This window comes from Euwallacea fornicatus, chromosome 9 (genome assembly GCF_040115645.1).
Source record: "Euwallacea fornicatus isolate EFF26 chromosome 9, ASM4011564v1, whole genome shotgun sequence".
Lineage (NCBI taxonomy): Eukaryota > Metazoa > Arthropoda > Insecta > Coleoptera > Curculionidae > Euwallacea > Euwallacea fornicatus.
Genome location: NC_089549.1, coordinates 3835245 through 3851602, shown reverse-complemented (window position 1 = coordinate 3851602; position 16358 = coordinate 3835245). Strand labels below are relative to the sequence as shown.

Below are 16358 nucleotides of genomic sequence, written 5' to 3'. Positions count from 1 at the left end.
TTGCGAGATGCAGCCTCAACGAATTTAATATGTTTAAAACTGAGCTACGGTCCTGGTTTTTTGCAGCTCAAAAGCCGGAAATCAGATGTGTTCAAGGGCGTCAGCTCTGGATTAACTTTAATTTAAAAAATCCAGTTTTCAAAAATTCATATCTGCATTAGAAAGTGCTGCCACCTCACGGTTGATTTTATAATTTAACCCCTTAAAGTTACTTCTCTCCAACTCTAAACATTTCCAGGTGTTATTTAGATATTTCTAAATTTTTTTACCACATTTTACCAATTTTAATTGTTTACTAAATTAGGTGTTTCCCGCTTGCTCGTGCATCGAACTCTCCACCAGCTCAATGCTGCATCAAAGCAGGAATCACTTTGAATTTTCAGATCCGGGTACGCTGCACAATATCCGAGCTGCTAACCTGTAAAGACCTCGGACATTTCCATATTTGGTTCTCTAAAAATCCAGGTATATCACGGTTTAAATTGCCTGTACACACATAAATCCGTTGAACCGTCTAGCTCAGCATCGCCTTGGGCAGATTCATATAACCGATGGTGAAAGCAGACAATCATCCGCAAATGCAAATGACGTGTGTAAGAACAATACCCCACAGTGGTGTCGGTCGTGATCGATACGATTGTTACTTATGATAATTAGAAGGAAGTTACAAGTTTTTTAGTTGAGTTTCCTCTGGGTGCTAATACTCAGGTACTGTGCACTTATTGTGTCTAAAGTCTCTTCAAACTCGGTTTCTTATCAGCTATCTAGGTAAGGACGTGAGAAGATGAGTGCGAATATCTGTATAGAAGATCAAAGGTCAAAATAATGGCATACGCCTCTGCTTTCAACACTATAGTAGTAACGATTGACAACAAGGAAAACATTCCTTGTGCATTAGTAAAATGCGTAAACACGCTGCCCATTAAAGAGAACTTATTTATAATATTTTATTACTTCACTATGAATACTTTTATCTCAATTATTTCTATTTTCTATAGGTGAAGAGGATGAGATGAAAAATTTCCACATTAAAATTCTACTGATCAGAGCTTTCTCGGATGGTATAGGTGCAACCTTGGTGGTAAGAGATGATGATCCGTGATCTACTACTCTTACGTTCAAGGTTTTAAAACATTCCCATTGATCACCATGTAGGAATTTGTGTGATTTAATCAATTTATTACTACTGCTTTTATTGAGACATCTTTCTCAGCACCGTAAGTCATAAGAATGTGGTTCCGCTCTCCACGGGGTAACATTTCCATTAGACGGATGTTATTAATGAACCAGGACCCGTGATGTGCAGGGGTTCCTGAGGAGTGTCATGGAGCTTTTTTTATCAACAAACAAGTTTCGTATCCGTTCTTAAGCAGTTCCCAGCGAGTTTAGTGATGATCTTATGACAAATTGAAGTGGTGTAATAACTTGGCTGTCTTCATTAAAGAACGTATTTCGCTCTATGAGCCATAGACGCCACCAAAATATGTAATTGTGGTGGCAGGTGTTGGTGGTTGTTTGGCGTTCCATTCTACCGCGAATGAAACTTATTATTTCCACTACTTTAAATTGCGTAACTTTTTCCTATTTCAATCAAAATAACATCCCTTTGTATTTACGAGATCGTCATGCTAGACTTCATTATTTTGACCACATGGCATACAGGGTGTTCATTTCAAAACCAGCCAATCGAAAAGACTCATGACTCGGAAACGAATTTTAAATAATAAAAAAATCTTTATAAATATCCACGGGGAAATTTAATATAACATTAGACACAACTGCGGCAGTCATTCTCTCATCCCCTCATCCCCACCTACCCTCATGTTAATATTTAAAATCACCCCCCCCCCTCCCCCTTCATCAAGTGGTACATCATCTCAAGCGAAATGCAGTTTGTTATGTAACTGTATCAAGAACACTGAAGTCGGTTAATGGAATCGGAAGTTAGCAAGAAAAGTGTGTACCAGTGCAAATAGCTTATTAAGATTAAATAGTTAATTTTATTAAGTGCTTAAAATGCGAATCGTCATTAGCGAGGCGATAATAAAGTCTGGTTGGAGAACAGCTCAATGAACGATTTCCGAAAAAGTGGTTTCGCAGAAGCGGTTCATCGAAATAGTCAGCTTGAACACCAGATTTTAGTCCACTAGACTTTTTCCTATGGGGTTATTTAAAATGTGAAGTGTTAAAAACTTCACTTGAGAGTATTCAAAAGTTGAATTGAAAAGTTGAGCTATTTGCACTAGCACACATTTTTCTTTCTAATTACCGATTTCAGTTTTTTTTTGCACAGTTACGTAGCAAATTGAATTCCTCTTGCAATGATGTGCCATTCAATGGGGGCACCATTTGAAATAGCAAAGGGAGGGTAACTGGGGGTGCGGAGATGACAGATATAATTCTTTTTCATCTCAAATTAAACTTCTCTCTAGGAATATAAATAGATGTTTTTTTTTTAATTATTATGAATTTCTTCCAATCAAGAGATACTTAAGTTGATTTGTTTTGAAATGAACACCCTGTATGCTAAGTTAGTAAATTTTATTATTCTGAATCAAGGTGAGCCTTCTTTCCTTCTATTATGTGTGCACGTTACTTAGGGCTCGGATTTACTCCTAAAGACCTCAGTTCCGAGTATTTCCTCATTAGTAACTGACATATTCCACATGTTCCTACATTCGAAAACTTCTCCTGCTAGCCAATTTCCATTTAAATTTCTCTTCGAGATTGACATTCAAACGCCACACTTGGTCCAAACATCGTCCTAGGTGAATTCAATGAAAAAAAGATATAACGTAATTCACGTGTATCCATTATTTGAGGAAGTTTTGAAATATACAGTGCCTAGGGACGTTCCCATACCGATCGAACTTGGAAGGATCGATACCGTAAAACGATCGATACCAGTAAATATGAATAATTGTCATTTTAGACTTTCAACCTACACCTACAGAACATAAAATATTCAGAATAGTCCGAGAATAGCCCACTAGCTACGTTCCAGCCATACACGTTCCTTAATAAAGGACCCTGCGACAATGAAAGAATCTGGATTTATTTCATAAATTTTTTGGCTGTACCGGCATTGCCGAGGGTCTCTTAGTAACATATCGGGGCAGACGAACCTTTCAAAAGAACACAAATAGGTGAAACTAGTAGCAAAGCACGAATAACTTTCAAATCACTTACAGACCACGACCTTCGATTCGTTTAGACGATTTGCATCTTTAAAAGAACGATTGCATATCTCCTGTTATGTAATAAGTAAATATATTTACTTAATAAATGATCCCGACGACAAGAAATGATCGAGCCGCGATACTTTGCATTATCACCATTTATGTAAGCCGTTAAACTTAATGAACGGAACATTTAGTAATTAGAATTCGCAGGTGAAGCTAATAACATAATTGTTTCAAAGTCACTATTCAACCCCAGAAAATGCACCGCAAAGCAGTAATTTTAAATATCACTCCAAAAACACGAAGGCGTTAGGCCAGTTTTTCGATGTGCAAATACAGGTTTATAGCAAAGCCATTATTTGTAGGAAATTTCGAAATTGCAGCGCCTAGGAATGTTCCCCTACATCGACAGTGTCGATGTCGATATCGAACGAGAAGTATCCATGCCGGAGAAAATCGACGCTTATCGATGTGGGTGATTATAATTTTAAAGTATACGTATAATCTGAAAAAATGCCTTTATTCACCTGTAAAACTAATTTGAACGTTAAAAAAATCATCGATTAGAAAAAACATTAATTGACGACTAAGTATATAACTTCTGTTGGTAGTTAATATATCGCAGGTAGTAGTGCTAAAACACTTTACTTACTATAGCAATGAAAAATAACGGGCGAGGGCTCTTTCAACGTTTCTCCTCCATTTTTGGTTCTAGTGACGATACCAGAATCATTCAAATTGGCACGTCGAGGACTGTCAACACCGATAGAGGTGGAAATGATCGATACTTCGATACGTATAGACGACCAATTGTCGAATGAAAAGAGCTCTGACATCGAGCGAAAGGGATCGATATCATATCGAGAGAGGCAGAACGTCCCTAGCGGTACCTACTCATTATCCACTATACGACTTTCGGTCAGGTTGTCCTGTTAAATCGCTTCTCGTTTAAGGTTGTTTACATAATTGATTACGCAAACCACATTGTTTTTCAATTATTAATTTTGGTTCGGGCAATTGTGTGCCAAAATAATATTCCATCAGTCATCTATTTATGAGGCAAAGGTAGCAAGTGATGAAAGGACATTGGAGAATGCCACATAGACGTATAGAAAATAGAATAATTTACACTTATTCACAAAGGAAAATATTTCCCTATAAAACATATTAGCAGAAAATAATTATAAATCAGTACATGAACTATTTTCATCAGCTATTCCGCCGCATGATAACATGTGCAATTTAGTATTAAAATTCTTTGAGAGAATATAGGTAAATTATTCGCATTTTAAACCAAGGTTTCCGCGTCTGCATTTATTATTTTATAAATTGATTTTCTTATTTCATCTCGTCGATTTAATGGATATTCACATTGTTAATTAGTGCTTGTTGATTTGAGGCAGTTATGGCCATAAAACTTGCAGATATCGGTTCACACGTCAATCATTCGCACTCAACTTTGAGAAGTAGCGCTAAATACAGAAAACTGGATGTTTTTACGATATTAATTATTTATATTGTACCGGGTGTCGCAGCTATTATGCGAAATTAACGAGTGGCAAAAAAGGCGTTAAAAGAAACATATTCTTGATATTCCGGTTTAGTAACAATGCGGCACAATAGGTGCGCTCTGGGCTGACTGCATGTGTTCTTCTTAAGATCCGAACAATCCGACTTACGCAATAAGTCGGATTGATAAATAAGTGATAGATAAATGATAAATAAATAACATTAAATAATGTAATTCTGGCTAATCCGCGAATTTCGCTTAAGCAAGCCCTTACATGTGAATATAAATTGCCAGCGCATTAAAACACACAAAGCCACCGCTAATGCTCAATTATTATACATAATGCATTACCCATATTGGAATACTTGCTCCTTTAATGTCGGTATACCTCATTACAGGGTTATTATCGTAATATTTGCCTTGTAAAAGAATTACATGTCAGATCTATTTAAAGCTTCTCAAGGAAGGCTAAGTGCCTGTCCAAGGATGTCTACAGATGGGGTGGTTTCAATGGTTTCTTCATTTGTGTTTCCTGCTCTGCGTGATCTTGGAAAGAGAAAGCAGAATGGTCGAGTATTTAATCACATTAAGAAGTGTCGTGGGTTAAAAAAATCAATGAACTCTCTATTGAAAACTTAATCAAGCTGATGTCGAATCTCCAGAGCAACGCTCGTTATCCGAAGCGATCCAAAAACTCACGACCCCAAGTATAATTTTTCAAACGGAAATTTTATTTTTGGTAATCATTTAAGATCAGTTTGTGTCAGGTCAATCTTAAATCAACCAAAAACAACATAAAGAAAGACGAAACATCCAAATTGCTCTTTATGGGGTAGCTTAACCTTCGCAAGGAGAAAAATCTCAAAATTTCACATTTTTATGACGTTATATCCCTCTGACTAACTTGGGAGATACACAGTTTTTTTACTTTAGCAAACACATGTTATACGAGGACAGTCTCAGAAGTGCCCAATCTAACACATATAGATGGATGTAGATGGCGATTTTTTGTTAAAAATTTGACTATATCACAAAGGCCTAACCTTAGAAAGGTTACATTTGAGGACGTTATGTTGATTTCTGTTTGTTTTGGAGCCGTTTTTAGTGAATGTTTTTAGAGATTTGCCAACATGGAAAAGATTGGTCATCGATACATGATTCAAGATATTCATTTGAAAGGTATCGGTCCGTTCAACATTGAAGTGGAGTTAGATTTTACCCTCTTCATTAAAAATTGTAAAATACTGAGTAGCAGAGTTGAAACGCAGTCGTACTAGCTGCCAAGACGAACTCCGCAGTGGTAGACCCGATGACACTACAGATTTAACCACTCCAGATATTGTTGCGAAAATCCACAAAACTGTAGTGGATGACCGCCGACTAAAATTGCGCCAGTTAGGAGACATGATGTGAATTTCAAAAAGTACTGTACATTGTGTTTTGATCAAACAACTGGACATGAGAAAGCTGTGCGCAAGATGAACAAAAACAACGCCGTGAGAATGTTTCAAGGGAATGTGGAACAAAGTTTCGCAGCAATAAAGTCGGGTTTCTACGTCGATTTATAACGATGAACGAAACATGGGTCCAGCATTTCACACCCGGGGCGAAAGAGCAGTCGAAACAGCGGACTCAAAGGGGGGAATGAGCTCCAAAGAAGGCGAAAACTGTTTGATCTGCAGGAAAGGTGATGGCGTCGATTTTTTGGTAGGCACGTGGGATCCTTTTTATTAATTATCTCCCTAAAGGAAAAACAATGAACGGAGAATATTATACAAATTTATTGCAGCGGTTGAGCGAAGACATTAGAAAACAACGACCGCATTTGACGAAAAAGAAAGTCTTGTTTCATCAAGACAACGCACCAGTCCGCACTTCTGTCATCACGATGGACAAAATAAATCAACTTGGTTTCGACGTTTTCCCTCGCCCACCCTGTTTGCCAGATCTAGCCCCCTCAGATTATTGTCTAAACTTGAAACGGTGGCTCAATGGAACAAAATTGCTAATAATGAAGAGACAGAATCTGAGGTTGATGCTTATTTTGAAACATTCGAAGCTTCTTAATGTAAACAGGGTATTGACCACCGTTGAAACAAAGGTGTCAATCTCAAAAGATACCATGATAAAAATAAAGTAACATTTTCAATTTTTTTCCTTTGAGTATTCTCTAAGTAAGTAAGTCGGGTACTTATGCGACTATCCTCGTCATTTCAGTTTTGTTTTAACATTGCACGGAAGAAATGTATCAAGAAATAAGGAAATGACACCTACACCTACCACATAAGTACTTAATTAAAAATCCAACCCAACATTGTCTGTCTGCAAACCATTAATTTTCTCTGAACTTTAGCCCAGTTTAAGTTAACATTGGCGCAGATAGATAAATCATTAGGCCTTCATTGATCATACGGGAAAATTGCCATTTCCAAGAATCAAAACATGATATTTTTCGGCTGATATCAACAGACTAATGAATCCATGCAAGGCGCAGCACTTTATTGAGACTGGCCACAATGACGTCACTTGATGGTATGGTCCATTTGTTACCGTTTTAAAAAAAAATCTGTCCTACGTACGGTTCCTACCCAGACACTTAAGATCGCATGATAATTCTATTTAGTATAAATCATTCGGGGTTTATGAAAGATAAATTATTGCTGCTTGTTCGCGTATACAATAGACGCAGGAGAATGTAGGTATTGTGGCTCCTGCCTGGTCAGATTTTTTTTAGATTTTCTAGTGGATTGTTAAAGAAATCTGCAGTAGTGAACAATTATTTTTGGTAACAATTATGAGTTATTTAAATCAATATTAGCTCATCCTGTTTCCTGATGATATTTCGACTTTTTTCCTGCTCAAGATGCAACAGGCAACGTAGATATATGTAATTGCGGCAGCCATCAAGCAAATAGAAATGAACTGTAAGTGCAATGAGTGCAACAAAACTACTTAATGAATAGACTTGAAAACATACAGGCACCTAATAATTAAAATTTTAAACACGGTCGGCTTAATGCATTCCATTTTCGTTTTAAGGAAATACAGATTGAACAGATTAATTCGAACAGTTCTTTGTTATTTATCAAATGAGAAGCTATCGTTGGAGTAATGTATATCCATTTATTTCTTTAATCATTTCTAGGATTTATTTAACCTTGTTCCGTTCTCGATTTTTATGTGCTCGAAAATGAAGCTATTAGAAGATATTGGCAATTATACTTTTCGCAATAATTCAAAGTTGCCTCACTGTTTTACGAGAAAAGACGGCTAAGGTTCTGCACATGGTATGATAAATCGATCCCCGCAAATTGCTAATTGATCAGTTTTCCTTTATTTATCTGATTTAATTGTAAAAAGGTTAACAAGCTTCGGCTGATAGATTAGCTTAGTATTCAAACTGCAAAGTGATTTCAATGGCTTCATCAACAGGATCGCAAGAAAACATAGTTTCACGGTAAATTGAGTCGATTTGCAAGAGTCCGACTTCGAGAAATGAGTCAAACGCACTGTCGCTTCCAAAATCTCATCAGCATGTAGATATTATACCGAAGAAGTTGCTAATAAAACGTGCCAAAAAATAACTAATAAAAAAAAGGTCAGAAAGCTAAATATTCTCGACTAAACGTGCGTCTCACTTAATACGATCAAAATGGAAATTGCGACGCTGTTTTCACAAATGCCCTGTGCACTTTCTCAAAATGCGTTTTTTTAGAATTCTGCTCGAAGGGATCAAGGAAACTTCAGCTCAAGAATTCAAGGACCCTGCTTAAAGTCAGATAATTTTCACGTTTTTGTAAAAAAAAATCTTTTTGAGACCTGAGATCCTCAGCTAGCTACTGGGAATCAGAAGAAACAAACAACAATGCTATGAAGATAACAAGAGATCCATGAAACGAATGCGGAAAGCAACGCTCTAAAGAAAAGTAATGCGATACTTTTCCATAATTAAAAAGCGCTTTAATTAGCTTTTTAATTTCTCTCTCCTTTCCGCAACCAATTTACGCAAGAACCTAAGTAGTGTAAAACAACTACTGTGTCCCTATTTTTTCTTCAAAGCCAATCATTTCAACAATTTTCTTTATTATTGTTGTTACAAATCAATAATATTTTGATTTATGTCTCACAAAAGCAAGGGAAATGTCTGGTTCCAGTGGTAATTTATAGACGATAAGTTATTGTTTATTAAGATGGATTACTGTAATATTAATGAGGTAAAAAATGTGGCAACTCAATGGATTTATTCAGTCGAGCCGCTATAGAAATGGAAATCGCTATTATGTGGATTATGTCTTTATTGGTATTTTGATCAAGAATGATAAAGTTGACAACATTCTGCATGTAGATTTATTAACTTAAAGCATTTCAAGCGCACTAAACAATAAGAGCAACCTAAACTTTTCACTCCACTTACGGTACGGCTTTCGTTTCGTGATAAATGCAATTTTACCAAGAAAAACACGAACCAAAAAGGCAAATAAATCTAATTTAATTAAATGAAAAATCGTTGCTTTATAACCCTCCCGCTTTTCCGGCCCTTCACAAAACAATCATAATACAAGGCGGCGTTGAAAGCAACAATATCGCATCATAATAAGGGCCACATAATCAAGTGGTATGACCCGATACGGCCCATAAGCACGGCCCAATTGCGCTAGGGCTGCAAATATCAGCGATTCCGATCTCTTGGGACGTCCCTGTTGGGGCTGGGATTATGAATTTTTACACCCCTGGATTAGCAGAGGCGTACTAATTAACCCAAAATTTAAACAAATTTTTCAACTTTCAGAAAGTTTTTTTTTTAGATCTTTGTAACGCGGAAAACTAGCTCAGCTCTGGAGCCAATGCATGAAAAAAAAATAAAAATTTTATTGACTTTTAACATTTTTTCGCGCGAGTCGACACTGAATAGAGATGGGCAATATAAGAGCTTCTGCCAAATTTAATAAAGCATTATTAGAGTTATAGAGCGAAAGTAGACAGTGTTCTGAGATTTTATTCTGTGAGATGCGGTATTTGATATTTTTGAGAAAGAAGGTATTGTTTAGTGTTAGTTTTGTAGCGATTCCTCAGAGTTTAGAGGGTTTTTGTAGTTTTTGAGTGGGTTTTAGTGATCCAATGTGGCGGTAACATTGTTATGAGAAGAGGACAGACACACAGTTAGTACTTCAATTATACGTTTTTTATTCTTAAAATAGAATTATTTTTTGCTAAGCACAACAGGATGCGAATTCTACTTAAATATTTGTGGAGGAATTCGCATTGAAAACGAAAAAAATTACTGTTCTGCGACCAAACAAAAAAAATTCTCAATTGACCGAATTTCTCGTATTCCATGCTTTTTATACAATTGACGACTTTTGAGTATAAAACTCTCATTCAAGTTTGGAAAAATTGAGTCCCAATTAAGATTTCACGTCTCTGAATTCAAATTAGAGTATTCCAAATTTGAACGCCATTAAAGCGACTCATATCGACACTGTAGGAATATAAGAAATGTTATTATCATAATAAAATTACTCGTTTCGTTTATCGTTAATTTCATAATTGATATTAAGTCAGAACTCGAAGAGAAACCTTCCAAAAAATTAATTCGTAACCTCAAACGAGTGTACCCACCGATTTAGCTCAACAACTAAAAATAATAATTACCTACCTGAGATACCGAAACTCATAATTAAGCACGTAATTAGTCGAGTTTATGAAATTCAACAGCTTCATCATATTTAAAAGTTAATTATGATGCCCGGGTCACAAAGACAACATATGGTGCCCGGATCATAAAACTGGCCTTAGTGGAAGCCAGATACGTTTAAAAGATTCCATTACCGATGAAGAGTTTATACAATTCAGCCTTGAATTTGAAACTGAACGTACTTACTAGTAATAAATATTTATTATTCGTTTCAGTCCTTTGACTAATTACACTTCATAAGTCTTCGTGAAACTTTATAAAAATTATTAAACAAATTATTACATAATCCTGGCTCTAATCTCGTGTTCGTGACATAATATCGATAGTTGAGACATCGATAAATCCGCCCTCAAATCAAATTTATCACCCATAATGCAATTTGAATTAAGCCTAGCCTTAGGATTTGATATCGTAAATAAGTTTAGAACATAGAAATAAATAAACGCATTATGCATGCACGTCTGTCCCACTAATTGCGAAAGGATTAGAAAGATTTATTTAAAAATTATACGAAATTTTTTCAGCGGTTGTCATTCGTTGCTGAACTAACCTGAACTCTTAATTGTATTTTTGAGAAATGAGTTATGCTCAACATTCTTATACTAAACTCTATTTTATATATGGGAGAAACGATCAAGTTAACTTTTAAGGGGGGAACCACACATGAAAAAAAAATTTAACATTTTTTTTCTGAAAATAATTAAAAAAAAACATCTCTAGAATATTCTAGAAAAACTGCGAAACTGACTTCGGATGTCCTGTAATATTTTTTGCGAAACGTGCGATGGTGTCAGGTCGGCCGGAGCGTGCAAGCAGTGGACACCTTTCGACCGGAAAAACACAACCACCCACTTCCTCTTGACCAAGATGTGTAAATTAACATTTTGCCCATATATGAGGACTTGTCTTCTCGAATATTTCTTGTTTAACGCTATAAAAAAATTATCAACAATAATTTTTAAAGAAAATACGACCATATTTTTAAACGTTTTTTATTAGAGTTTTCGTAATTTTCGTAAATTTTTAGATCGATGAAAAGCTTCCATAAAATAACGAATACTTTTTGTTCTTCTGTTAGAGGTGATTTTACCGACCTGCACAGTGTACCGCAAATTTTTAACATGTTCATGTTAAGCCGCCATTGTTTCACGATTAATCAGCATTTAGAAAAAACGGTAATTTATAGTTATTATAGCCAACAATAACTGCATAAACGTACGAATCATACGACGCAGTAATTTCTGAGAAAAAAAATTCTTAAAAAACAAGCATTTCATGTTTATCATCCCCCCCCCCCCTCCCACCCTTCCCCAAGAATATTCACTTTTTCTCTGTGTTAAATGCTATTTTTTCTTGTTTTAGGCTCAGTGCTAGTCCAGGGCGAAGTTTCAGGTGCTCCGCTGATCGCGGGAGCGCAACCACATTGCCCCGGTAGCCCCCAGCCCAGCATGCTTCTATTGCAGACGCAGGTAATTAAATTAGTAATGCCCATAAATGTTATTTATCGTCTGTTGGATTAGTTACACACTACTGGAAAAACTACCATTTCCTTTAAAGGTCTCTTAAACCGTTATGCAGCAAATTTCTTAGGCCTTATAAAGGGGTAGTTATGATTTATATTACTAAATGGGTGTTATTTGCCAACTGGGAAATGGAAATAAGGCGAGTTGATTTTTTTACGATAAAGCCACTGATGATGAGGAAACACTCGTAAAACGCACCTCTGGAATGATTTCTTCTCGTTCAAGTAATTAAAAAAAGGAGAGTTTGATGATGATTTTAATGATGATGACTTTGGATTACTGGGGAACAATACACTGTTCCGATTCTTCTCCATAGCGTAGTTTCACCATATTGTACTACAAATATCCTAATTAAACAAAATAAACAATTTTAATTTGAACTAAAAGTTTTCGCCACCTATCATCATTACTATCCATTGTACCGAAGCGAAACGGAGCGCCGATACGTGAGCGTTATTTCCCATATTAGTCACAAAATACATAGAAATCATTGTAATCAAGCTCGCTATCATCAATAAATCTTAAAACCTGACCGAGCTAAATCCAAGAATCATTAATTCGTGTCATCAATTTATATTTTTTTACCTGTGCTAATCTAATAAACAGTAAAGTACCTGAGATTGCACAAGATCATTAGCGAATACACACAACGCATAAATGTAGAACAAATTGCGTGTGACGTTGATAAATTTGCCCAAGTACGGCGCTGGATGGAGCTTAATTAGACATGGTTGATTTTTCAAAAATTTTAATTAAAAATAAAAATCACCGATGAGGAGAATTAGCCCATAAATCACATTAAAATTGGCTTGGTATGGGTTTGCTTCGGTATGTGGATGGACTGAGAGATAATTTACCAATGCACCAATGACAATAAATCTGTGAGAGGAAGACCGGAGTGAGAATTCTTTGTTCGTTACTTGAAAAAAAGGTAGTAAGATAGATGCACGTGACGAATTTGTGCGGGTCTTTCCTCTATAAAAACAATGAATGGACTTTTCTGCCGCATGCAGCTTCCATCTTCAGCTACGGACTTTCAGTAGTAGCCATCGAATATACTTTAAAAGTAATGCCATTTTTGGTTGTCAGCAACATCTGTTCCTAACAATTGTTCCCTTTACTTTTCCTGTCGCTCTTAATCCGACCTCATGACTCTGTATTGTTTGAACACTAACATCCATATTATGAATATCACGCAGGCTATATTGAATTTGGTTAGCATTGTCAACCTCTCCTGAATGAATGGAGCGAATGATACAACATTTTTGGCCCTATTTTTTTTAAACCACTCCTTTTCTTAATACCACGATCGGAAGTTTCAGAAGATGTTTTTAATTTTGTTATTACGCCATTAGACCAATGATTTTTTATGAAATTTCATGTTCAACACAAAAAATTCCGGAGCTACGTCACTTCAGTCCACCAAAATTTAACGCTTTCTCCTTTGAAAAATTTGACTTCTTTGATTTGGTAATACGTGATTCTTTGCAAAAAATGCGGATTATTTTACTTATTTGCCATATAAGTATCTGCAAAATTTCGAAACCGTGAAGTGAACAGGGGTACCGAGTAGAGCAAAATACAACAAAAAAATAGATAAAAAATATAATAAATAATATAATATATTCTAATCATAGCCAAACTCACCATATGTATTTTAACTGTTTTTCATATATGATATGTGTTTGTTTAGATACATATGTTGATAGATATATATGTTGGTTAGATTAGGTGTCATTATATTCTTTATTCTATGTTTCATCTGTTTTTTGTTTTATTTTGCTCCACCCCGTACCGCATTCACTTCACGGTCCCGAAAGCTTGCAGATATTTGTATAGAAAATAAGTTAAAAAAATCGCCTTTTTTTTAGAAAAAACCATTAATTTTTGATGGATTAAAATGATATAGAATCGATATTTTACAATTTAATTTGTCGAATATTTCGATGTCGACTTCATACTGCAAGAGAGAAGAATAGACAATAACTGTTATGAATAAGAAATATTTCCGATATATAAGAAAAATAAATAAATTAATAATATCTGATAAAAAAAATGAGATTTTTTTTCGCTAAATTTGCACTGAACTAACCCGAGTCGTAAACTTCTTCACACGAAGACTCGTAAGAGGCTGGCTCGGTTCAAAGATGTAAAACTAAATAAGAATTATTAAGCTGACTATTTGTTTACTAACAGTTCAACGAAATCAATTCCATTGTTATTCGAGATTAAAAAATGTTGGATTTGCAAACTAAACATAATAGAAAATGATTAACCAGTGCGAACAAATCTAAGAGTCTCTCTATTTTTGAAAAAAACTAAGTTCCCTTGTTAAATATGGAATATAGTGAGGGTACATACGGCAGTCATCAAGTCAATTGAAGAACTGGTAGGTAAATTATCTGATATACCTGTCCAAGTGTGTACATATGTATGGGATTTTTCCTCTTGTTTTGCCTCGACCCTCTCAATGCTCGCTGCAAGATCGAAAAACAACCTAAAAAATGAGTTCCAATTTGATTTTACAGTGAACTTTATATTCTTTTCACACTAAGCGAGAAGAATTATGGAGATTCGCTGGCCTGGAGTGAATTTACGTCCTCTTTGGCGCAATAAGTCTCGAAGCAACTAGTACCAAGCCGATGCGTAATCATCGGTTACATAAACGTTTCCTCGAGAACTGTCCGAGATAATCTGGTACCACACATATCTCCGACAAAGAAAGAAAAACAGTTTCTTCTTAGGGCATTATTCAGTGCTGGCAACACGCGGCACTAAATCAGTGCCATGTAATTTAGCCTTCGAATTCTTTGTGCGTTTTCTTAAGAGATTAGCTCGCCGGTATTTTTCATAGTATTCACTCGACGTTAAACGTGCGCTGAATAATTTTCTAGATAAGAAGATTTTAGAGCCGATTTTCGCACCTCTTTATAGTATAGCGTGTAGTTAACAACCAGCTCAAGCACTTCCGCAATACACACTTACGTATGTCGAAATTTGTTATGCATTATGTATTGCGGCAATTCTGAGCGCAATCATCCTGCTGATTAATTCCTAATATCCCTCTGAGGTTATTTGTACTTCCAACTAGCTTTCGTTATACCGTTTGAAATATTAATTGCGCCTCTCCGCTGTTACTCATACTATCAATAAGCCAATTTCAAAACGCCCATTATTGACGGGTAGCCCACATAAAAATAAAAAATTATGTGATTGGTCGGTTATTTCAGGGACATGTCCTGAATAATTTATCGCTCTTTATGCCTTAAAGTCGTTTTTTCTATAAGTTTTATCGCAAAAACGGATCTTTAATGTCCACGCGCGAATAAAGTTTTTGTTAAGCGCCAACTAAACCTGACGCCTACTACTGTAATTATGCATGTGTTTTAAGGCTTAACTAATCAAAAGAGAGTTTTATGAGCTTAAATTATACGATTATTCGGCCTGTCTATTAAAGTTTTCGTTTGGAATTGCTACTAACAATTTTACTACTTTCGCAAGAATTCAGATTCATTTCGTACGAGCAGTTATTCTGATAACTTGTAAAGATTAAACGCGTTTCCCGTCCAAATACGAGATGCTTGTCCAGAGATAGTCACAGTTTTTTATTTTTGTTTACCTTCGGTAATTTCCATACACAGGGTCCTGCAATAGTGCGTCAGGCTTCCTTAGTTTTTATACAAATGAAGTTAACAATTTTTATCTCCGCAGGGCTACACATCACATACAGGCGGATTTCTAGAAATAATTTTCTAATATGCAGGTTGATTCAGGTTAATTCGTATTCAGGTTAAATATTCCCTATTCGACTCTCGACATGGGGATCTTGGAAACAGCAGAATATTCAGTCGGTTAAATGAAGACAAAGTTATGTCTTTATGAGAGGAACACTGCCTTTTTCTATTACGACTGCTTCCGGAGATGAACGGAAAAACCAATAATTGCTTTTTTCTTGTCATTTTTTTTTCCGCCTTAATTAGATAGAAACATAAAAATGGAGAACGCTTTTTTAAAAAACCTTTTCCCACGTCACAACATGAAAATAGTTTGTCGGGGATACAAAATTCCGATTTCTCAATACCATCATTAACTTTTTTTTCAAATAAGGAACTGACGGTTTTTTACGAATACGGCTAGTCATCGATAATTGGAAAACAACTATGTGTCACACTTGTCGATTTGCGTCGTCTTGATCAAAAATATTAACTGTTAGGAGAAACAATACCTCAACATTTTCACGTTCTGCACTAGTACATCCATGCCTACCCCACTTTCATTATAGGAATTGAAAACCCCTATATGAAAATGAACATCTCAATAAACGTCAAATATTGATCACATGACAGGGATGTACGCATTGCGATTGGTGCACACACGCGGCCTACTTGTCGATTTTGGAAAATCTTTCATAAATGAAAAATCACGCACTAATAGTGAATGTGTTACTA

General features: G+C 35.7%; 1 protein-coding gene across 7 annotated transcripts in view; it reads left to right on the top strand.

Moving 5' to 3' along the window:
• Positions 1–16358, top strand: part of Hr38 (Hormone receptor-like in 38) — an 82120-nt gene that overhangs the window by 41305 nt on the left and 24457 nt on the right. For 6 of the 7 annotated variants that reach the window (XM_066285477.1, XM_066285473.1, XM_066285476.1 and 3 more), the window contains one exon: positions 11750–11856. In XM_066285477.1, the coding sequence (XP_066141574.1) occupies positions 11750–11856 (107 nt within the window). Of the gene's footprint in view, positions 1–9683; positions 9730–11749; positions 11857–16358 lie in introns of those variants that run through there. The other variant, XM_066285479.1, reaches the window with a different exon arrangement.